General features: G+C 42.9%; 1 protein-coding gene across 1 annotated transcript in view; it reads right to left on the bottom strand.

Moving 5' to 3' along the window:
* The window catches only part of LOC143172469 (transcription factor 4-like), a 242,469-nt gene that overhangs the window by 163,041 nt on the left and 54,535 nt on the right, over positions 1-24,893 (bottom strand). Inside the window, exons 4-5 of the mRNA XM_076361966.1 lie at positions 3,944-4,005; positions 1,184-1,280 (exon numbers count right to left, since the gene is read on the bottom strand). Of these exons, the coding sequence (XP_076218081.1) occupies positions 1,184-1,280; positions 3,944-4,005 (159 nt within the window). The remainder of the gene's footprint in view (positions 1-1,183; positions 1,281-3,943; positions 4,006-24,893) is intronic.

The raw sequence follows: 24,893 nt of genomic DNA, 5'->3' as shown, positions 1-24,893 counted from the left end.
ACCATGCAGCCCAGTGGGTTTCACAGAAGTGTGTGGCTACTTGCGAAGTGTCTCTGCGCACTACCTAAGCCCCATGGCTTGAGTTAAGAAGGGAGTGTTGAAATTTCCATGCTTTTTTTGGCTTATACTAGACCCTTTAAAACTGTTGTAACCATGTTTTGTACGTGAATACATCGAAATGACTACAAGCTCCAACATTGTCCCATATGTTAAACAACTCACATATTTCCCAATATTAAAAGACAAGGCATATTTTAGGGACTTATATTAGAGCTGAAGAATGATATATCGCAGTTACAGGTCCATGTTTTTTTTGGCTCGCATTCAATCCTTTAAAGCAAAGCATTTGGTTAGTTCATTGACAACTGCAGAAGAAGGGTGTGATCTTGGCCAAGCATAAGCATTACTAATATTTTTACATCATTTATTTACTTTAACCAAACTCATTTATCAACCATAATTAAAGAAAGTAGCTATCATTCACTTACAAATAATTATAGCCTCTCTGCATACTGCTACGGTGTTTGCTGCTAAGCTAAATGATTATTCAGGGGTGTCAAAACTTTCTATCATGGGGTGTGGGGTGGGAGGAGGGTCCTTGCCAAACGCCCCGGGCAAAATCTCACTCCTCTGAAGCAGAATAGGCTGCAACTACCCTCGCCTGAAATCCAGGAGTTTGCAGCTCACAGGTCCCAGCAGGCAGCGATCCATCATGCTCCAAAACAAACAATGGCTTCAGTGTCCCTCACCAGTTATTTATCTGTTCCCTTTTGTGAACATATATTTATCATATTTTCAGAAATGCTTTTCTACTTTAAAAGTCCTGTTCAGAGCACATCCTTATTTTCTCTGCCAACTGGTCACTTCTTTGAAAAGGAAAGGCTGAGCCTGAGGAAACAACCATTTCCCTCTTTCAGCAAATATTGCAGTTACTGCATCAAAAGTCATATCCCTCTCACAGCAAGAAAACACAGTCTGTTCAATAAACATCATCGGTGTACATTTTTGAAATTGCATGATAGCTTAAAAAATAAAAAAAAAACCCCCCCATGTTCCCACCCGTATGCCAAGTACAATCAACCCCAAAAATGAGGATGAGGGATTTAAGCCCTCAGAATTTTATTTCTGGTTCGCTTATTCCACTTTCAACAACACGGTCAAGTTAGGAAATTTGATTTCTTACTTTGTATTCTGGAATTGACAAAGGGAGGAGAGAGATTGTCATGCGACCCAAGGTCTCTGCTCGCCATATGATCATAGTGAGTCCCATCTCCATAGTTCTGTTAACAAATCGGGAAAAAACACAATTTTACAAGTTTAAACGGCATTTTTCAAAACCTACACATCCATATTTCCCTTCTAAGTTTTAAGCCACCAATAAGAAATATTGTTCCCTTTATTGTTTTCCCCTATTGATTCTGCTGGAAGTGATGTGTTCCAGACCATTTTTAAAGCTGTTTCAAATTTTTATTTCATTAGTAATTGACTTTGGTTTGCTGTGTGGATAATCCTGAATGGGTGACTGAGATGAGGTTCCTGGAATTTCGTGCTGTGCAATTCAGCATAAAGCCCCCTCTTTAGCATAGAAGTCATCTTGCCCATAACATATGCAAGAACAGCAAAGAAATAATTCTTTTAACATTTTGGTTTTTAAATCTATTTTTACATAGAAATTTGCCACCTTAATCACCTCACTGCTATATACATGCACTGGACTATAAAAATAAATTAGAGTTTTTTTCACAGTGGGTATGGAAAGTTACTTCTCACTGAAAAAATAACCCTGCATAGCGCTCATCCTTTGTGCGTGCAGTTCTGTGCATGGCTAGCAAGCGGCAGAGACCCCCTCCTGCCCAGCACGCCGTGCTGCCCTGTTACCCCTCAGTACTCCTCTGGGGATCAACAGCATCAGACACTACCCACAGAGTCAAGGACGTATAAAAACCTTGCCAGGATCGGGCCCCTAATTTTTGAAACAGTCTTGGTGCAACCTTCTGCTGTCGGTCACTCGATTAGCAAAATCCTAAATTTAACTACAGATATTGGCCAAGCGCAGCAGTTATGTAATGTTTTGTTTCCTCGGCTCAGAAGAACGCACGAGAAACTAATTCTCCCAATGTGGAAATACCATCATCATTTTACAAAGAAGGAAAGAGAGAAAGAGGTCAGGCTGTCTGCAGAACAACACTGCAAGTTAATGCACAGTCTTGATTGAAACCCCAGAATTCTTCCCAGGCTCGTGCTCTTTTCTTTATATCTCAAAACTTAATTGTACACTCACATTCAAGTTTTTGCATGCATAAATAATTGTGTGTGCAAATTTAGAATTTACTTTTCAAAACATTTTTCCCTCGGAAGCAATACAAGTGTCAAGTAAAAAAAAGGGATAAAAATAAAACTGACAGATGTGAGCAGTAATGACGTAATGGATGCTAAGCAGGATGGAATAAGAAAAGGTGTCGGGCTTCCCTCCCTCAGTGGCAGGGCCAGGGTCCCCCCCGCCACGCCATAAATGGGGGACCCCCCTCGGCTGCCCACGGTGTGGTGCAGCGCTGCAGACGTCCACTTAAAACCTCAGCTGGCGTAAGGTCCGCCGAGGGCAGGACCTGCCCCAAGGGGAAAGGACAGACCGAGGATGAACAGGGCAACCGCATTTCTCCTTGCCAGACAGACACTCGAGGGCACGGAGCTCCCGGCAGCGCTGCTCGCAAGCCCTGATCCTTCACGTTAATTAGAAAACAATTAAAAAGCAATTTAAACAAACTGTTTAAATAAGGGCATAAGTAAGAGCGAAGCCACTTTTTGCCCAAGATAAGTGTACTTCATGCATTTGCAGGAAGTAAACAGAAATAATCATCTTGGTACTGAAGCACAAGCCATGCCCAGCCCCGAGGACAGGCAAAGCCGCGATGCTCCGGCTGGGGCGCGGGGCGGCTCGCGAGGACCATCAGCAGGGCTGCCAGCACCGTGCTGCTCGGAAGCGGCAGCGGCTCGGGGCGAACCGCACAGCTGCTCTGCTGGAAATAGCACTTCTTCCCTACCAAAGTAACCAGCGTCCCGATCCTGAGGTGTCTAAAGAATTTGGATAATCGTCCACAGCCACGATCGAAATGACTGAGTCCAGCTGTCTTGCAAATCTCAGCAAATGCTGAGTATTGCCGTGCCAGATAGCGGCTCAGTGTCTGCGTTCCCCGCAGGGGGATCCCACTCTTACGTGGGGAGCACAGGAGATGTCCGTGCCCCATCCTCAGCAGTGCCCGGAGCAGAGGTGGGCAGGTGGCTGGCAGCCGGGCTACCTGCCCCGGAGCTCGGATGGTGCCAGCAGTCAGGGGGACGTGCTGAAACACCCGGCTGCCAGCCCCTACCCGAGGAGAAGGCTTTGGAACCCCCTCACCACGTGAGGCACGGAGCAGCTGAGGCGCACTGTGGGAAGGGCAGGGGCACAGCTGCAGGTGGGCAGCCCTGGCGTGGTGGGACAGACCTGGCGGCCCCTCTCCAGCTTCGCTGCCCTGAGCTCAGGCCCTGGGGTGGCCAGCAAGCCCCAGCACGGGGACGAGCGCTGCCCACGGCAGGGGCGCTGGCCCTCTCCTCAGGTTTGGCGACACCCGCAATCCCTAAAAATCCAACTGCAGAAAATGAAACATTCAGCAACAACATTTCTGCTCCACCTGCACTCTGGGTGGTGGTTGATAGGGCCTAGCAAGAAAAAAAAATGGTTAATTAATATTCTCGCTACCTGTTAGAAGTAGCAGAGCAGGTGCCAAATTCAATCATAGGATCAGGTTTGAATGTTAAAAAAAAGGGCAATTTTAAAGAGAAGACAGGCTACAGCCAACTTTGCATGCCCATTTTTCTATGCAATCAGGTGTAAAACTCATATTTAAGATTGTAAATTTACATATGCAGGAAGTCTGGTTTGGGGAAAAAGATTAGATATACTTACCCTGGATGGACTAGGATGTCCTGTATTCCCCCAGGACCCTGAGCTAGTTCTGTCTTCTACATCTAGGGACAAAAAAGTTCTTTAGGCTTTATTGCAATAATTCTTTCCTTTTGTATAGGCACTTTTAAATTAATGTTTCAAATTAATCTCCTGTTGCCTTTAATTAAGAATCAGGCACAGGGCTACTACGATGGTAGTGGCTTCTGACCCACTGCTTAAATTAACTCATTTAAATTCACAGCAGAAATGAACCGGACCCTCAGGAACCTGAGGTTTGAACATAAAAATTACTTCAGTGGCTCAGTGTTTCTCAACACTTTAAAAAGTGACTGCACTGTACCAGTTAAAATCCTATCAAAATCTCCAGCACAAAAACAGGTATTGTCAAACAGTAAAAAGAAAACATAAAACAGACAAAACCTAGAAGTTAAAGTAAGGCACGTTTGGGGTAAACGTACCTCTCGCCACCTCACCTAGGCTTCTACTGCAGAAAAGCATTTACGCAAGTATTTGTATCTCAAGAAGAGAAAAGCACATTCCTAAAGCCAAGCACAGAGGGGGTATTTCTGTCTTTTCCTCTATCGTTTGGCAGAAAATTCACTGCAACCATTGGGTGGGAGACACTCCAGTAGTTTCAGACAGCCCATTTCAGGGTGTTTTAAATCATTTTCCCCCTCCATTTGAGAGGGTATCTCTAGGAATAACACATCCCATCGCACGTGTGCTAGGACGTGGTGAACCCCGTGCCATTTAGGGTACAGACCAAAGAACCAGGACTCCTACAAGTTCCTCTTAACTTTGCGACAAAACACAGGAATGTCTCAGCCTGCCATTTTCTTGTGTGCATTTTATCTGTGCACCGAAGGGACAGCTTGGTAGTCGCCCCAGGAAGGAGAGGTGAGCTTTGCTAGTCAGCCACTGCAGCGTGCTTCCAGATCACTGGATACAAGAGGCTAGCTAGACCGCAACACTACATCTTCCTTGACAAAAATCAGGTTGTAGACACGTTTTGCATATGAACGCTCTCCATGTTTCACAATTCCCAGTATTTCTTCTCTGATGCAACTATTTTTATTCCACTTTCCCCAAGTCTTTCCCAGTATTGTCCATTAACCCAGTTTATTGTTGTTAAAACTTCCTTGTAACACTGAATGTTCTTTCAAATGCGGAGCCTAAAAAAAAAACCAACCCAAAAAAGACTCACACAGTAACTTCTTCCAAAGACACCCCAATGGCAGGGGGCTGTCCCTCTCGGGTACCCTAAGCAGTGACGTGCACCTCCGGGCTGGCCACGCTACTTCCGAGGTTGCGCCAAGCCCAGGAACTCAACTCCGCTGACACTGAAAGCAGAAGACCCTCTGCAGTACACTCAAGTATGCTGGGATACGCTTGCACAACCGCTGCCATCACGAAACCTTTACTAAAACGAGTTGGGAGTCTCCTGAGACTTTCCACTTGGCTAAAAACTTAATGGCTAAACATAACACCGGTTCAGCGAGGCACTTGCGCACAGGTTTAATGGAAGCCTGTGAATAATTCCACCGAAATCATAGTTCACTCCCCTGTTAATTCAAGTAAATGAGATCACTCGTGCTTAACATTAAGCACATCCTTTAGTACATCAATGGACTGGACCATACTGCTTAAATCCATTACTTTTTTACTTACAGTATGTTAAATATCAGGAAATGTGATTGACATTGATCTATAACAGTATTATTGCACATTTCAGTGCTATTTTCCAACTTACTCCTGTGTGCCCACTAGCATCCTAATGAAATAATAATATTGCTTGCCTTTTGCCATGCACAAACAGTAGCTTTAATCTAATTGGAAAAAAAATACGTATTTGGTCTTGCTGGCTAGAGAAACTTTCTCAGAGTGCTGCCAAAGACTAGGCACATGAGCAGCTCCATTTCCACCTGTGCATTGGTTCATCCAGACTTCTAGGATCGGTGGGGACTTCAGTTGTCTGAGAAACAGATATGGTCATTACCACTTTAAAATACAGGTGCTGTGACCAAAGCTGGTTGATTTCCAAGATTATAAAAAAAAAAAACCCCAAAAAACCCCAAAAAACCCCATACCACACATTTGTATAGTTTAATACTTTCCCCCCAATTACAATTCTTATTATCTCAATAACAGATGAATGTGTTAATAGCACAAGACACTCTTAGGTAAATATTTAATTAAGCTCCAGAAAAAGAAAGAAAATGCGTATCATTTACCTGACAGATCAGATCAACCATTCTATTAGGTTAATTAGGCATATTTTTAAAAATCATTTGTGTTATGTAACAGGCAATTAACTCTGTAGAGCCCCGATCCATTGCCTGCTAAAAATCAGTGGATATTATCCCATTGACTTTGATGGGCATCATCCCACCCTCGAGCATAGCTTCCAAAATCCATCAGCAAGCAGAACAGCTCAGTCCTCGGGAACAGCACCTGGGGGACTGGGCAACAGCTCTGAGCCCACCTCCAGACAGGTGGTAAACCCAGCACCCGCAGGCTCGGCTTCAGCCCCGTCCTGCTCTCAGCCCTCTTGTGCAGACCCACGAGCCCACTCGTGCGCGTGTAAAACAGAGGGTAAAGGACAGAGCAACACCAGCAAAGGGCTCTGCATGGTGCTGCACAGGGCGTCGCCTGGGGAGCTCTGCTTTCATTAACAAGGAGGCGTTATTCACATAGCTCCGTTAGAAACTTCATTTATTAACATACTTACTTTCTGTAAAAGTCAGCTAATCTAAAATAATACATGTTGTCAAGACCCCTTACACTGGCTCACGGCCAGTGCTAGGAGCAAGATTTACATGCCAATAAAGGTTCTCAGACTGCTATACTGTACATTTTTATTTATGTTTTAAGAATATAGATGCTGTGGTCTTGGGCACGCTAATGCGTCACCTAAAATAACACATTTCAGGGCTGTGTTTTGAGCAGTAATCCTTCTCTTGCACTCAGTACCCGGGAGGGACAGCAGAGAGGGAAGGGGGCATCCCCACATCAGCCCAGGCAAGGGGTGCACTCAGTTGCTGAGCTCTTGCCTTTGGGAGTCCACCACCCAGCTCCAGCTGAGAGTCCACCATCGCGCCTTCAACACATGCTGGGCTGCTACACGCAATTTAACCCACTCGTGGTGCTTCTTTCTGAGTCATCTTCTTCAAAAACCTTTTTTTCAGGCACAGGATAGGGGTGCCACGCTCCCGAAGATGCCCAGTACTTTCCAGCAGCACATGGAAATACTGGCTTCATGACCAACTGCTGGACAGTCCCAATGATGTGAAAGGAACCATCTACATGCTTACAGTTAAACGTATGTTTTTGTGGTGAGCTGAATTCCCTCCCAGCTGTCCTTTCTGGCACTCTTTGCTGCGTTATCCCTACCTCTCCCTCGAGCCAAGGGTGCCAATGACCAGAGGGCACTATCAGATGCTTAATATAACACGGGAACAACACATACCCCGGGGCTGGGGTATTCCTCATCTCTGCAAACATCCCAGACCGAGTCCCTGGGCACACCCAATACTAACCCAGCGAGAAAGTCCTGCCTAGGCAGGGGGAAGCACCACCAAGTGGGAAGGACACTCCTGGGCAGGCAGAAGGACAGCTTTTAGGGATGTATCAGGGGAAGACAGACATTAAAGGTATGCAGACATCATTCCACGTACCCAAGCATACTATATCGGGTAGAGATTAGGAGACTAACCTCACAGAATAATTCTGTAAGATTTGCCTAGACTCCAAAATTTTTAGCCATCTCAAATTTGGCTGAACATTCCTCACTCTTTACCTTGCTTTAAATCTGAGCCCATATAATGCTCAAGTTCTTCCACCAAAGTTAAAAGTTCTGGACTCTGATGAGAAAATGACAAGCAAGGGCTCTTGTGCCTTATCTTCAGGGGTCGCGTCTTAGCTTTCGACCAATTTTCTTTGTATTTAGACTTAAATGTGCAAACTACACTATATTACTCTGCAAAACATCAATGAGAAGGCTTAATTAAGTAACACTGACAGATAAATCCATTTCTTTCGCAGTAATCAAATCAAAGCAGGTTGACATAACACAGGAACTTAATACAGTTATTCCCTTGTAATTGGAAAAAGGCCCTTTACTTCTCATTAAAGCAATCTTCTGGGTATTGGCATAATAAGAAGGCTCAGGGCTTTAATACTGCCCTATAAAAGCCCCAAGATACAGACCCCTTAAGCAAACATGCCAGATTATCTAATTCCTTGATCATAGTGGAACATGTAGTTATTGTTTTAAACTACTAATTCTTTATCTCAGCTACAGACAAAAAGAAGGAAGTCAGTCTAAAACACGTATCATGAAGCTCTATAAAAATGCAAGCTCTAGCTGGGGAAAAAGATGCATTTTCAAAAATACCCTAGATCTTCAGCTGGGAAATTGAGAGCTTAGCAAGATGAAAATTGTTCTTGGACATAAACAGTTATAAAGAGCAATAAAATACAGTTTTATTGCATTTGTGAATTTGCTGGAAAATATTTTTTCAATGGAAGCAGAGCTGGCCAAAGCCTTCCGCTGTTGCTGTGTTGGTACCATGGCGGTCTCCCACTGCCCCCACTATCACCATGCAGAAGGCAGCAACTGCCTGCAAACCCTCAAAGAGGCTCAACAACTTCTTCAGCCTGTGAGCAGATTCGGAGTGTCACCGGAGCGGGTTCAGCACCCGCATGATGGCTTATGCCGTGCATGGAGCTCTCAGCCGTTCCGTGTGCCTGTGGCCATGAAGGGGTCATGTGGTGGGGTACAACACCAGAGTGCTCGATGAACAGATGGGCGTCTGCACCTTGCATGCATGCTCCTTGTCTCTTTTCATCTAGCTTACAAGTATTCTCTTAGTGTGATCCAGTGAGCTATCAACAGCCAAAAGCCAGCTAACTTCTGTCCGCCTCGAACCAGCCCTCAAATCAACAGCACTTCTCCCTCGGCAGAAAAGAAAAAAAAACTCACTAATTACTACCTAGTTAATCTACCCTAGTTTACTAACAATTTAGTATGACAGATATTGTAAGAAGGTTTGTAAGCTCCTAAACCTAATTCCAGAAATTTATTATGTACCCTGTAAGTACTGCCACTTAGGTAATTAGGACAGTGAAACCCTAATGACACCAAAGTCAATGCAAAATTCTCCAGTGACTTATTCTCAGAGCTTGGATTTATCCCAGAGTGCATAAACTTGAACACATATGTAATTTTCTCCAGAATCTGGCTCCTGTAAATTAACCTCACTTAATCACAGGCATTAGGCAATGTGACATTACAAAGAGCAAATCATCACAGACAGATTTGGTCAGTTTTTCAGAACGCGATTCATACACGATTAATACAGTGTGATTTAAAAACTAAAGCTTCACTCAGCATCTCAGAAGTTCTATCTAAAAGAAGTAAAACCGGCATTTAAACGGAGTCAAACCACTCTGAGCATTTTAAGCAAAGAACCTGGAAAAAGCATATTCAACCAAATCTAGAAGAGATGTTCAGTGCTGTAGACTGATTGGCTGGATTCAAATCATGTTACCTCTATTAATGCTCTGGGGAAAAAAGAATTGCAATCCACATTGATTACACCTCTGTGTTGGAAGGTACTGCAACTTCAGAGAGGCCACTAATGCTTAAGGATGCAGGGAGAAATCCAGACCACTGATTTTGGGGCCAAAAGCTGCACTTATGCAGAGGAACAAGTTCCAGAAAGCCTCCAGTTGAGCAGCCACCTAACCCTGAAAGTACTTTTCAGCAGCCTTCAGAGTTCTGCTTCTTGCACCAAGGTTCCCTTGACATCTAAAAGAAGGAGGGATGCCTTGGGAGCCACCGAGCCAGGCACGAGGCTCCAAGACCCTCCATCAGCAAGGCTGAGATATGCTCGCACTCTGCCCATCCTTCCTGGTGCTCCCTATCTGCTAAGTAGGCTCCAAATGTGCCCGGCAAATACAGACAGGACTGAATTCAGCAAAAGCACAGCAGATAACATCATGGTCCACCACAAGTGTTGAGGTCTGAGCACTCCAGCATGCAGGCGATGGCTATTACACCTCCACCACCACCCGCGCTTTACAGAAGCATCAGCCTGATCATTAGGTGTCTTTAAACAGCCTCCATGCTCAGGATCTCAACTGAATAAAGTTGCTTAATACGCACCTCCCAGCTCCAGAAAAGGAAAAAGTTCAGAATTAGGTGACCTAAAGGGCAACTTATTGCCTAATGTATGTAATTTCAAATTGTTTTCACGGTAGGCCACCGGCTCTGATACGCTGTGTGACACTCTCAGGCCAACACCTACTTTATTTCAAGGGGCTGTGATGCATAAAATGGAGGCACCATGCAAGGCTACTTGACCTTGGTCGTAATGCCCAGTCCCTTGAACTTTCTTTGGTAAAAGTCTCATTGAATCCCTTGAGGTGCTCCCAAACAGAGACTTTAGAATTAGAAAATTAGTATTTTTTTCTGGAAAAACACCCAAACCCAGAAAAAAACCAAAACAAACTCCTCTTTGCAGGAATAATCCAAACAAATACTTGGGAAATCATCCAAGACTGTAGCAATAACACAGGACAATAAAGTAGATGACTCTGGAATATAATTTTGTTTGAAACTCCCACCACCTCCAATAACAAATTTGGGCACATACATAAAATCTTAAAATCACAGGCTAGGAAATTATATTCTCATGCTTTACTCTGGTAACTAGCAACACAGATATCACAGGCGTTTTGCTCGGGGGGGGGGGGGGGGGCTGAGAAAAAGAAGAAAGACAACTCAGAGTAGCAAAAGTAACTAAGAACTTAAGAACTGTTTAAAAAAAAAAAGAGGTACCATCTGAAAAATGATACATATGAAAAACCCATGTAAAAAGAAGTATGCACCTGGTGTTAGACACAGTAACAGCAGTCTAGCAACTAGGTGAGATAATAGAAGAAAGAAGAGCACAGTGGTGGATCTTATTAATTTTGTAGCAAATTTGATTAGGAATGTTGATTTATCCGCCATTCATACATACATGGTGCTTAACCACGCGTCATACGGGAGCAAGCTTCCTGCTGGAGCGATGGGAGCGGAGGTTGGGATTTGCACCAGGAGAGCGTTTCTGGTTCCCACCATCGGTCTGAGCAGTATTTTGAGCAATTTTGTGGGAAAATAGGCATTCAGCTAACATCGTACTCAATCTGGTATTATTCGAGCAGGGGACTGAGGATGTTTATTAAAGCACACAGATCACTACCCCAACCTTTCCACATAAAACCCGAGCACACTCACTAGCTCTCGCCATACGATATGATGCTTTCTAGAGTGTGAAGGTGTTTCATGGTGCACTCCAAGAACGTAAGCTTCACTCCACCCTTCCAGCACCATCATCCCAGCACATGTACAAACACACAAATGAAGTAACCTGACCACTATGCTCATGAGAGTAAGTAGGAGAAGCATACAACTGTAAATACATATGATTTTTTTTTTTAGATGTTCAAATAGTAAAGTGAGTAGAAAGGGCAAATTCAGTTTTCATTGGCTAAACCTCCTTGCTATGAAAAGACAGGGGTAAAATTCTACTTCTGTGAGAGTTTTCCATTTGATTTCAATTAAAGACTAAAACGTCGTCTCTAGTATTTGCATTCCCTTAACTCAGAATAAACAATACTTCACATTTAAAACAGCAACATTCAGAAAAGCAGCACAATCAAAATCATGACATTTAACGAATGCAGTAACACAAGTGCTGAGCGAGCAGCCCGTACTCAGAAGCGTGCCTGTGAAAAATCTGGCCTTTATCTACCAGCTTCAGAGCAAGAAATACAGAATTATGTTTCTTTAACTTTACTTTAACTCAGTTCTAGGCCATATTCTTTTAAAGGATCTGAATAAACTACATATCAAGCCAAAGATAATTCTTGAAGAATGGTCATTTCATGTGCATAAGTGCAAAATAATATTTATTGATATAATTATTTGGTCTTTGTGGCTCTGAAATAGAACTGCACTACTATAATTCCGAAATACTATTGGAAAATATTTTAACATACAAGAGCATTAAAACGCTTAAATTGATGACTTTGTTTCGTGAGTAACTAGAACATATATTTCAGAGAAGCCAAGTGTTGTGTTCCTGAATTTACCTATACAGCAAATGGGATCAGTTGTGGAAGACCAGAGTGAAAGGCAAATCTTCCAAATGCTCATTGGTGAACTCCGAGTCAAATTATTTAAGATGACCTTCCAAAGAAGAAAGGTAATATACTGTAGTCAAAACAAATACATTTGCTTAACCTCCCCGAAAATGCCGTCATGTGTTTGCACTGGGAAAAGATGCCAAGGAAAATGGTGGTTCCTTCCCAGCACTTGACTCCTGCACACGAAGAGTGGGCGTCTTCTGGACACCGTGCTCCTGTCAGGCAAGCCTTTCTGCTTCAGTGCAAGGGTAGCTGGTGACACTCACCGGCCTGCCATCCATCACAGGCCAGTGCAGGTGCCCTGGCAGTCCTTCCCAGCCTTGACCCCTGTAAGTCTCCCAAGCCTTCACACCCTGCACACACATCTCACCCATCCACGCCTGGTTGCACAGAGGGCTGCGATTCAGAGATGGATACAGAAAGTCTAGCTTCTCCAGAAGTAAACAGCTGAAGGGCAGATAAAGAGGTAACTGGAGGAAACCTAACAAGGTCCAAGCCTTCGTCCACCAGAGGACTGGCCAAGCAAGGGCTCCTGGTTCAGACCGTCATTTCATTTGTACCATCATAAAATCAGGGTACCGTGTTGTTACACACTGTGCTCTCCCCAGCAGACAATCAGAGGGCACAGAAGACACCAGAAGGACTGCAAAGGAAAATCCAGCTGTGAAGCTGCTACAGAAACATGGCACAGGAACATGGAGAAGAGTAACCAAGCCAGCTAAGAGGAGCAGGAGTGACAACTGAGGAGGACAGGAGGAGGTAGCCCATGCTTACTGAGGAAAGGGTGCTCAGAGCTATGAAAACCCCTCCCTGGACTGGCTTTTATGGTACCAGTTTGGGTGACGGAGGAGAACAAAAGGACGCACCCCACCCTTGTCAGCAGCAGATGACAAGAGTGGTTTGTGTTAGAGGAAAAGCTAGACCCTGTTTTCTACTTCATTAGCTCAAAAAAGCTGATGGCAGTTCTGCTCCTGGCACACTGGGTGCTCCTTCACAGACTGGGACAGACTGGGTTAGTGGGGTGGGTCTGGGATATGGGCTGATCCCTGAGGGGTCCTCAACACCGAGGTCTTTGAAGAAAGTTGTGTGGAGAAAGAGATAACAGAAAGGGTGTGGATTACAAAACATCAGCTGCTTTTTTTAATAATTTTAACACAGAGAATCAAAGATAGTCTTATACGCTAAAAATATAATATATACAAAAATACAAAAAATACGCCAAAACACTAAATGTGTGTGGCAAGCAGTGGTCTGTTTGCAAAACAGGCATTTCACTTCCACGGTAATTCAGCCAGTATATCTTTACCTGCATCAGTAAATTCTTTTATGCCAACCCCAAGTACTTCCCCAGAAGAGACTGCCAACTGTGTTGATTTGCTGACATGATCTAAAATACACAGAACAGTAAATGGAGAAAGACAAACATCTTCAGATTTGAATTTTATCTTCAAGGAAAAAAAAATAGTATATTAAATAGTATATTAACCAATGAAAGTAATTTTATATAGGATTTAATAGTCAAAATATCCTCAAATGAGAAGGAAAAGGACCAAGATCTCTACATGAAAGAGACTTTTTGTACACACGCCATACTAACACACAATTAGCATTTCTCACTGTATGAATTACAGTTGTGTCAAAAATGAAAAGGGTGGGAAAAATCCTAGACTCTCATTATAATTATCATACTTAGACAGGTACAATAAACATACTTCGGCATTGCTATTTCCTCTTTGAGCTCTGAAGCACCTTACAAACAGTACGTCAGATACTGCTAATACAAATTAAGTGAAACACACCCATTTTGTGGATTGAGACCTTTTCTGCTGTTTTGTTTTTCAAAAGAATTTTTTTCCCCCCCTCAAAGTATTATTTTATTTAGTTCTTAAAAAACAAGTGAGCTCAACAAAAAATGACAAAATACAGAAGGAGGCCTAAAGAGCAGTAGATCAAGGGAAGAATAAGTTAGTAACCCGGACATTTGGTAAGCTAAAGGATTGGCAAATTTAAAATGCACATCCATTGATGCAATCTTTTTTGAAGATTTTGATCTAAATATAATCAGGACATGATAAAAAAATAGACAGGGAGGTGATCTGGAAGAAGGGCAGTACGAAGCTTGAAGGTGACAGAAGTAGTCAAGGACTGACTTCATCGAGAGAAAGGAGCCAGGAGATGGAGTCACAAACAAAAGCACAGACTGCGACGGGCCACGGAAACCGGTGAGGAAAACTTAAATATGACATGGGAAACAGGAGGAAGACAACAAAGGGATTTATGAGGAATCAAACGTGGTTTTAGTATCAGACAATAGAGGGGATGTTGACAGACTGCAGGCACAGGATGGGGAGAAGTTGCACCAAGTTCAGGCAACAGTTCGGGCTTGAACAAGGAAAGAGGAATAGACAAACTGTGAATCCATGCACCTCCAGCATGAGGGGAGCTGCATATAATTATCCTTTCCGTGACAGCAATGTAAAGAAAGCACAGATTCAAAACGGGAAATTTCTACTACTTATTTGATAAACAATTTACTATTGGTTTGCTCAAGGGATTAGATACAAAGCTTTAGGTTTTGGGTTTTTTTTTTTTTTCCCAAAGAAGCAGGACCAGCTGCCAGATATATACAATACACTTCAATCACTTCTGTTAAAGCCACAAATAATTGGAAAATTCATTTGAATCAGATGGTCATTTTATTTTCTGCCTGAATTTCCAAAGTCTATACAAATATCCACAGAGAGTCTGAGGCACCACTTGACAGCATTTGCTATAAAACGTCAACAGCGTAAACAAATCTAAACTCTTCTCAATCTTAATACTCATAACAAAGAATTGCATTGTCCTGCTGTCGGATGAGGTCATAAAACCTCACATTGTATTTAGTAGAGTTACATAAGCTATTTTCTATCACGCTTATGACAGACTTTGTGCTTGTAAGGACAGATGACTCACATATCCATTCCATTTGCGTAACTCTAGCATTTAACCAGTTTTTAGCAGATCTGCTAGAACTGTAAGAAAAAGTTTAAGGTTCTAGTTATATTGCCCTTTCCGGCTTATCAGGTTACTGAAGGTTTGATTTTGTTCCGGTTTTGGATAGTTTGGGGATAGGAAGTGCTGTGGGAGAAGAGTTTCCTGAGCAAAATGAGTCTTTTTTTATTTTTTTTTAACCTGAGAGGAGATAAGAGTTTAGTAGGAAAGCATCTGTTTCTCAGAACTCTTTCAGTTATAAAATGAATGTGGGTTATAAACTGTGGTTATCTAATTAATTTACTGTATATTCATATACAGTCTCTATTAATGTTGAAGTACTTGATTTTTACTTGAACCCAATAACGTAGAGCACTCCAAAGTTATGATAATTAATCACACTGCTCTAAGAAAAGTGCATACTTTCTACACCATAACCTAAAAATAAGTAAGGACAGATTTACTTAAACTCTCCTTGCATAACAGATTATGAAGGTCTCGGTACGAAGCAAATGGACATTTCAGTTCCAAACTAGTAATTCCAAAAAGCGATGGTAGAAGCTTTGATTAAAGCCTACCTAAAGCCAGGCCACTTACGATAAGATGGCTAATTAGGAGACAATTGGGGACTTCCAGGAGGGCTCATTATAGACCCTCATTCTTCTCCACCGCTAACTTCTACACCACTTGTTTCCTCCTTTCTATCTGCCCACTTCTCCTGTGGCAGCACCCCGATACCCCTTTGCGCCACGCAATCCCTCCAGCACTCTCCCGGTTACAGCCCCGCGCAGCCACAGCTCCTCCGGACCCCACGGCACACCACGCGCATCTCAAAGGACCGCAAGCAAAAAGGACAGAGGGGTTGTATCCATACCCTTAAGTATCATTGTCACATAGACTGTCCGTTGTCTTCTCTTGCAAACAAGAATTAAACTATGCCTCACCCACCCGCCCTGCCCAATCTGCCCACCAAGCATCTCTGAAGACCTCTGCTTCCCAAGGCTGCTGTGGAACACTCGGATGCTCATCTCAGCTACGTAGCACTGAGAAGGGCTAGTGACACCGAGAGTCAAAGGTTACCTTCTTATTTTAACATTCGCTTTGTTCCCTTTCTGGGAGAAATCTGCATTGAGCTTCTAAATAAATAAATTCTCAAATTTTTTTTTTTTGCACGTGTTTGTGTAGTCTAAGAAAATATGAGCTTTATAAGGAAAATCTGAATGCAGCTAGAACATTCTGATTTTCTGAGATATACAACCACGTGATAAGACATACTACAAACATAACACGTTTACATGTGGAAGAGAAAATCACTGCAGAAATCCAACTTAGGCACCCAACACCAAATGAATAATGTCATATTTAATCACCTTCAATGATTTTTTTTTTTGACACCAAGTCTCTACAAGTGCCACTAGTCAGATATACAGATGAAATTTTTTAGAAAGTTATGTATACTTATACAACAACACTCCAGAAGCGTGTTGTATGAATGAGAAACGTTACGCTTCAGATGCGGCATCATTTAGAGAAAATACTGTCATACAGGTAAAGGCACTCAAATACTCCAGGTAACAGAGCAGAACACGTCCCAGCTTCAAAGCCACCCCTCTCCTGCTCCCGGAAAGTCATGCCTAACGCTATCGTTAGGTGAAGCATTGGTCACTGAAGTGTTTTCCAGAAGGAAAGGCACCCGCAGCAGCCCCGGCCCCAGCCAGGCGAGGCAGAGCAGCGCCCGCAGCAGGTGGGTCTGGGCTTTACTTCAGTTGAGCGGCCACTTTTTCTGCCAGCGGATCAGTAATACCACGATATGTGGTTTACTGGGCCATGAAGTATTAGGAAACCCTGTGCTTTAGTAATTAAAGCTAGATAATTCATTCCTAAGGTTTGTATCCTTAGCATTAACTCCCTGCACAAGGACCCCAAATCCTTTTGGCAACGCAGAGACATGCACAGAGAACACGCGAGCAGAGAGCGCAACGACTGCACAGCACACTCTGCACCGTGTCTGGACACGGCACGTGGGCGAAACCAGAGCAGTTACTCAGTCTTTCCTCTACACTCCAGCAGAGGATTTTTTTTCCTGCAGCTTACTGCAAAGTACGTGGTCCAGTATTGTTGTCAGTGACGCAGTGTTTAAAATGCTGGATTTAATGTAACTCTTAATTAACAAAAACAATATACGAGGAGTTTGATTTAAAAGGAGCGCCTCTCTCACAAATTGCTAAAATAAGCTGAATAATGGTATGGAATAGCATTTAATAATTTGCTACCCAGTTACACTGCATTAGTAATCTCATTAACAGTTGGCAGCAATGCTACAATATATCACGACAATCTGGGGAGGGCACCAGGGCTCCCACAAGGCAAGGGAAAAGAACAACCAGGTTAATGCTCTGCTCATATACATCAAGGAGATTTCTGGAATAAGTCAGTCCAAGAATTTATAGCATCATGTAGACAACGGCACATTTAGCACACGGTAGGTACTCTCACGAAAAACTACCTGTCCCGATTTGAAAAGAAAAAAATGCCTGAAAAATACGTTCTTAAACTTGATGTAGGCAATTTAACCACACAATTTTATGTTTAAATATAAGTATAGAAGAGACCCACTGCCTCCAGCAGAAACCGGGGGAAGAAGCGGGAAGATGGCCATTTTCAAAATTAGGTAATATGTTTAGGTGCTGAAATACCTCATTAAAAACTTAATCCAGGCACCCTCAGTTTAATCCAGGAACTTCTATAAAAACCAGGGTCCTGGCATCTAAATAGGACTGGATGAAATCTGACACAGAAGAGCTCGGTCTGGGACAACTTTATGGAAAGTGTAACTGAACTGGAGACCTAACTCTGCAAACCAACTGCGCAGAAAGATTGATGGTGAAGGCACTACAAGAACAGGGCTTTTTCCTATATGTTTTTGAGTGATGAATAATAATAAGAAAAAGGTTAGTATTTGTTTTCACTCGTGTGCAGTTTTGCTGTGACTTAAACTGTCCCTAACTACTAACTGTTAAAGTTGACTAGTGGCTTTGAGGTTGTAAAAGCAAATAAATGAAACTCGCAATTATTGGAAGCAAATCCAGTGGGCTTAATTTCTCTCTTCTCTGCCTGCAAAATCTCAAAGCAGAATTTAGCTCTAAATACTGTCAAAACCTGGGGGAAAGGGGTTAATTTTTCGCCCCTCTGTGCTGGCTGCGAAGCCGCAGGAGCATTGCCATTTTGAAGCGCCACGCTCAGCGTTGCAAGGCTGGAGGGTCTCGGGCCATGCCTGGCCGCTGCCAGCTGCAGGGCCGTGGGGCTGGGGGGCAGGAGCTGTCACCACACCATCCCCACGTCGTCTTCCCCACGGGTCCGTTAGCAGCTGGCACAAGGCAGAGCTGCAGCAGGGCTGGGCAAGTCCTCAGCGCACGGTGGTGGCACCGAACCCACCAGCCAGAGCCCATGAACTTCCCCTCTGCTTTGCTTCGCTCATCTTCTAACCCATTTCTGCAGCTTCCCCCTCCGTTATGAATCACCACTCCTTCAGCAGGAGCATTGCCGTGTGACTCATGGGGTGAAGGCTGGCTTCTTGCTTCATTAAAAAGAAGGAAAAAAAATAAATAAATTCAAGCATTAAAAAAATGCAAACTTCTTTTTCGCTTACGGGTGGGGAATAAATTCAGCGATCAGCTCGTTCCCTTTGAATGGACAGCTCAGAATCAGGAGTGCATCTGTTAGAGCTGTTTCTGTATACACTTCAACATGATGCTGTTATCTAAACCACATTTTTTACAGACCACACCAGCAGCTGGGTTTTGTACCTCTCTGGCCAGTACATGACTGGTTAATTCCCAATATTTATGTTTCTTGGAAACAGAAAGATTAGCGAGGAATGTGTAACTGGAAAAAGTTGAGGTAAAAAAAAAAGAAAGAAAAAACAACCAAAAAACAACCCCCACTAGTCCAGCTCATCCTCCAACTGGCTGTTGCAAAAGTCACAAATTACACCAACTGCAGTGAATAAAAGATACCGTCCTGATTGCAAACCATACAAATCTGATGAAAGGGAAATCAAACGTAAACAGAAGAAAAATATCTAATGAAACTAAAGGACGTTTTCTGCTAAACTTGTAGTCTTTGGAGAACAGCGCTTTAATTTAAGCCTATTTCAGAATGACTTCATCTATATGAAAATTACATTAAAACTACCCTAGATGTATTTGCATTTAAAGTGTACTATGACAGCCCTTAGCAAACACTTTCTATTTACTGGACACTTGCTATCGTAAGACAATCCATATGTTTCTGGGCAAAGAATACCAACCGACGAGGGAAAAAAAATCAGAAATCAATTCTACAGAAATTAAGTGATCTATTACACTGTAGTGCAGAAGGATTTTCAAAGCAAAGTGAGTTTATTGTATTTTCAAGGACATGCTGTGACTTCACCCGGCTTAATCCACCCAGTTTAAGGCAGCCTTCGGTGATAAAGATAAACCACTGGTAAAAGGTTTGTGATGGCAAGCTACTGGCACTTGTGCCACGTTTGGCCCTGGTACAGATTTGGGCTTGTAGCAACCACCGCCATCCCCAAAGCCTTTTAAAATTCATTTGACATCCGTTCGTTAAAGCTTAAATTTGAATAGGATTAATTCGATGGCCAAGAAGGGGCTCTAGACAGGTAGTTATCTCAACAAACTGCCTAAGCATGGGTATATTTTCTTTCCACTCTTTCACTCTCGGACTTGAATTTACAAGGAGAGAGAGAAAGGGATTGAGAGACCTCAGCCCCAGGTGTGTCCTCTCTCCAACGGCCATCAGCATGCAAGATTTCACATTTAATTTTCAATGTTGCAATTCTCCACAACTCTCACAGCTGGGAAACACGAACCCCAAAAGCCTAGAATCTGCATGCCCCAATTATTTCACTGTCCTGGCTAAAAGAGATCCTCACTGCAGCAGGTGCAGATACACCTTGTACAAAAAAAAAAAGAACGGCTCGTTCTTATACTTAAAGAGGCATTTCCAAGTTTTCCCGCGGAGCAGCCCCAGATGCTGCCCTGCCCTGCTCTCCTGGGGACCCGGCCAGCTGCTGGAGTCCCCAGAGGGACACGGTCACTCCCCCTCCGGGGATACATCCCAACCCCTCGAGGTCCCGGTGCTCCAGCCCGCTTTCTGTTCTTCCCCAGGCTGCCTGTTCGCACACGCGGCGCACTGTGCTGTGTCTTTCAACACGAGTAAAACAGGGAAGAAGCAATGAACGCACACGGGAGCCCCGCGATGAGCTTTCCCATGCACGTAAGGAAGCTCGGGTTCCTGAAGAGCCAGCCCTGTTAAAAGCCACCAAATAAAGCATTTACATTTAACTATCGCATAAGTGTTCTGAGCATGCCAAAATACAATGCGTTCATGCTCAACGCTTTTCTGAGATTTGGCATTATTTGTAATGTTACAATACTACTAAAAACATAAATCTCTGTTTTTCTCCCCAGAATGCATATTTCCAAAGTTTCCAGGAAAGCTTTTTAGGCTTCCCTTGATCTTTGAGGAAATGACTCCTACCCTTCCTCATGCACCTGTTCTGAAGCTGCTCACACACCCCTTATGAAAAGCCATAGAGATCCAGTAATAGATATTAATAAAATGGTTTCAAGCACCTGACTTGAAAGAGATTGAACAAAAGCATTCCATCATTGGTCAAGAATCATCTTTTCTGTCTTTTATCATTACACGCTGATGCAGTGGGCTAGATTTTGCTTGGGCTGAAAACCCCTCCTTTCTCAAATACATGCGAGTTCAACCAAAAGTTGATGCAGGAATTACGTCACATCACACATTACTGAACCCAAATAGCTTAACTCATGATTGGTTAAAAATGAAGCTTACTTTCTTTGCTTTCTCTGTTTTCTTTAGTTTTTATGGTGCACTAAGCTCAGCTCTTTTTTTTTTTTTTTTTTTTTGCTTTTCACTGCAAGCAAATGTTAGAGATTTCCTTTTGGTTAAGAAGAAAAAAAAAAACAAATGCCAAGATGATTGCATTGTTTTTCCCCTGGCCAAATTGAACGCCAAATATTGAGTCTCATGGTGCAATGTCAAATTGGCAACACTGCACAGGAGGATCATAATGCTCTCTGTTGACTTAAAAAACCCTGTTGTTCCCTTTCCACTGTTTATACCTTCTCAGGTCCAGATCACGCTAATAATTAGGCACTTCATGAAGAAGAAATTCCAGGTAACTGCCCTGTGGCTATAAGGCATCACAGAACATGTCCAGTGAGAATTACGTATTTTGTCCCAAATCTTAATATACACTATATGCAGAAAGAACTAAATATGAGAACATCCACAAATAAAAAAATATCTGTTTAAAGGCTTTAAAAAAAAAAAAAAAAAACACTCCCTTGATGCGAGAGCTGCATTTTAAACATTTCCTGCAACATCACATCAGTTAAGTTTTAAACCAACATTTACTGGTTCAACTCACCAGCATGTCTCCCAGTTAAACCAAAACACTTTACCAATGGAAAAGAAAATGCATGTGCGATCATATGCCTCTTCAAAAGAAGGGATAAATAATATAGGTATATGTATTTATCAGGTGAGTACATTTCGAGAGAAAAAAAAAAAGAAGAGAAGGAGCAAAGGACTACATTTCATGGCTTTTTCACTATTTAATATTTACACAAGGAAAAGTCTATTTGTCTTCAACGATGCCACAAATTACTGACAATGCATTTAGATTTGGGCATTATGTAGCAAAAATAAATGCCTTTTTCTTATTCCAAGCTGTGTAAAAATCAATCAAACATTACACCCTTGGAGTTTGTTCAGGGACTTTAAAATAGGCAAGCAGAAGAGGAACAGCAACTTTTAAACATCGTATCGCTGCTGTACCATCACTGTAACTGAAACTTCCCTGCCGCCACGCAGTAAGCCTTTCTCCACAAAATGAATACAATGCACTTGCAACATCCAGACAAGGGAACAGTACAGTCAGGTTACGATGACAACTGAATCGGATGTGTAACGCTTTAAGTGTCTACTAACTAATTCTGCATTGTAATAGAAAAGCTTAAAAAAAAAAAGCATAACATCCACATGAATGCCAAAATTAATTCATTATGATCAGTACTACCACAGCGAACACCAAATTAATTCATCACTGCAGAATACACAAAGCACTACCCACTCATTATACTTACTGACGAAAAATAAAAGGATGCCTATCCTCAGCAGATACAACGTAGGTGGTCACAGGTACGGCTGACCACAGGTACAGCGACTTGCTCACTCGCAAGGAATCCATCCCTTATGCACAGCGTCCATCCATCTGCACCTGGCACACGGTGCCGTTTTTAAACACGGGCTCTGAGCACCGGTCAGCCTCCGCCAGCTGAGGAACAGGGCTACCTTCAACACACAGCACGCACTCGCTTCCCCGGTATACAAGGAACCACTAATGAAACCTCCTTTCTTCAAACCGGATGATTTCATTAATTTTCTCAAGGCTTTTTGTTCTTCTTGCAGGATAATAATGAATACCAAATATACGTGCAAAACCTCTTCAACTCTTCAATATCTGCCCTGCATAGCTTCTTGTATCAAACACGTTCAGACTGCTAGGCCCTTTCAACTGGACTCTTTCGAGGCACCGTAAAACTCAACTGTATTTGATAAAATGGAAGTTTGAGAAATTCTTTGTCACTTTTGGAAGACTTCCACTCTTCCACAAACAGCTGAGGCACGACTGCAAACCTTGAAGCTTTTGCTAGGGATAACTTACATAATGGCAGCATTTGATTTTGAACTGAAAGATCACCGAGCGAGGGTCTCTTGAAGCCGCATTCATCTCCTACCTTCTGAGGCTCTGCCCTTTGCTCATGCAGCATCTGCTATTTTTCAGCCTGACCATATGCTCATAAGAAACTTACAGGGCTCCCTGTCTCTTGCTGTTCCTGAGAAGGCCACAGTTCCTTTGCAAGGAACTCATTAAAAAGAAAAAAATTTTAAAAACTACCTGTAAGGGAAGGATGGAAACCGTTTCAGCGTCCCATCCTCCTTGCTGGACTTGAGGCCCAGTTGCCCACACTAAGGGAAACTGCTCCTGTGAACACCAGGGGAAGCGGAGGCTGCTGCAGGGAACGACTCCAAAAGGAGACGTTTCAGTGCATCGTTGGAAATCCTGTCTATAGATCATCATTCTAAGTCATCTTTCTAAGGACTTTGGAGAACGCTGCTGAGAATTAAACCTGGGAAAGAGTCCATGGCTTTCCGAAAGGTGTTTTTAGTAAATTCTGTAGTTTTTCATCTGATGGGTCATTAAGAAAGAAATCGTCCTTAAAGGTATCCTTTGAAATGAAGTTACAGCATTTAGAACTGCAGAGATGTGAAACCAAGTAAGTTATGTCCCTCCACCAAGCAAGCATATATTCAGCAGTGTCTTACTGGAGTGTGCTATACCACTCTGATGAAATATTTCTTCCTGTTACATACCTTAACACTACTGAGTGAAAAACAACCACAAGCTCAAGAGATGGAAATTTTACACCCACCATGTCTAGATACAAGTTCCTCTCAGGACATCCTGCCTCCCTCTTAGCTATTGAATTTGTTAATAGAAGGGTTTTTCCAGCAGAATTTGGGGGAGAATTTTCATCCTTCCTCCCCCTCTCTCCCTTCTTCCCTTTATAGCATTTCACTAAGCAAGAGAGCAAGAACCCAGACATCACTCCCAAACCAAACCTGGATATCTTCAATGGTAGCAATGCCAGCTAAGCTTCCATTTTAGAAGAACTGATTTAAAAACCAGAGCATTATGTCCTTTAGAGGATCCAAAGATTATTTTCAGAAGTGCTGATAACAAGCAGACGCTCGTTGAAAAGACCATTGCAGTGGAACTGTGTGCTAGTTCATTTCAGCACATCCTGTTTACAGCCTGTGCTACTTTCTAAGTCATTCAACCATGACAATTGTTGTCCTTCTGAATATGTTAATTGTGATATTTTTATACAGCTCCAGAACATATTTACAGACCACAGCAGACTTTCAACAACAATGGAACTTGTAAGCAGTAAATATAGGACAATCATCCAAAAACAACCAGCTATCCTTCAACACATCTTGGCATTTGGGACACCATCTCCATTCAAAACATATGTCAGAGAAAGCTTTACAGCTCAAACGAAACGAGGTGGTTCTCTCCCTTATGCTTTCAGTTTCGTTGCAGTTTGAGGACTTGCCATGTACCTCCAGCAATGCCGTACAACCACTTGTGCCCGGGGTGGTTGATCTCCACTCACTCCCCATCCACCCTGCAAAGGGAGCAGGTAGGAACCCACCAGAGGGTTTCCGTCAGCAAAAACATCGGGGTGGCCAAGCGCATGAAGACGCAGCGCTGGTGGTGGACACCTCCGCAACACCAGCGAGGCACCACGGCTGCCGGACCCAACCTGGGCAAGAGCTTAAATCCACCGTCCAGTTCCCCCATAAACATTTTACCTCAATAAAATGCAGGGCCGCTCTTCCACTGAGGCGTTGGCAGCATTTTAGGGTATTTCCGATTGTGACAAACCCACATACAGAATTAGAGATGTAGAGAGAGGCACCGCGTATTTTAATTATACATGTTTACTTTAGAAGAAAGCAAACAAGGAAAGATCAGTCTAATGAAAAGAGACTAACATAATGGAAGCAGCTGGAAGATTTTTTTTTTGTATCCCAATCACTATTTCTGCCATTATTTAAAGTTACTCTTGTCCCCAAATAAAGCATTTTTTACATATGACATAAATGTAAACCT

The sequence above is a fragment of the Aptenodytes patagonicus genome, chromosome Z, assembly GCF_965638725.1.
Source record: "Aptenodytes patagonicus chromosome Z, bAptPat1.pri.cur, whole genome shotgun sequence".
NCBI classification, from domain to species: Eukaryota; Metazoa; Chordata; class Aves; order Sphenisciformes; family Spheniscidae; genus Aptenodytes; species Aptenodytes patagonicus.
This window is presented reverse-complemented; position numbering and strand designations above follow the sequence as displayed.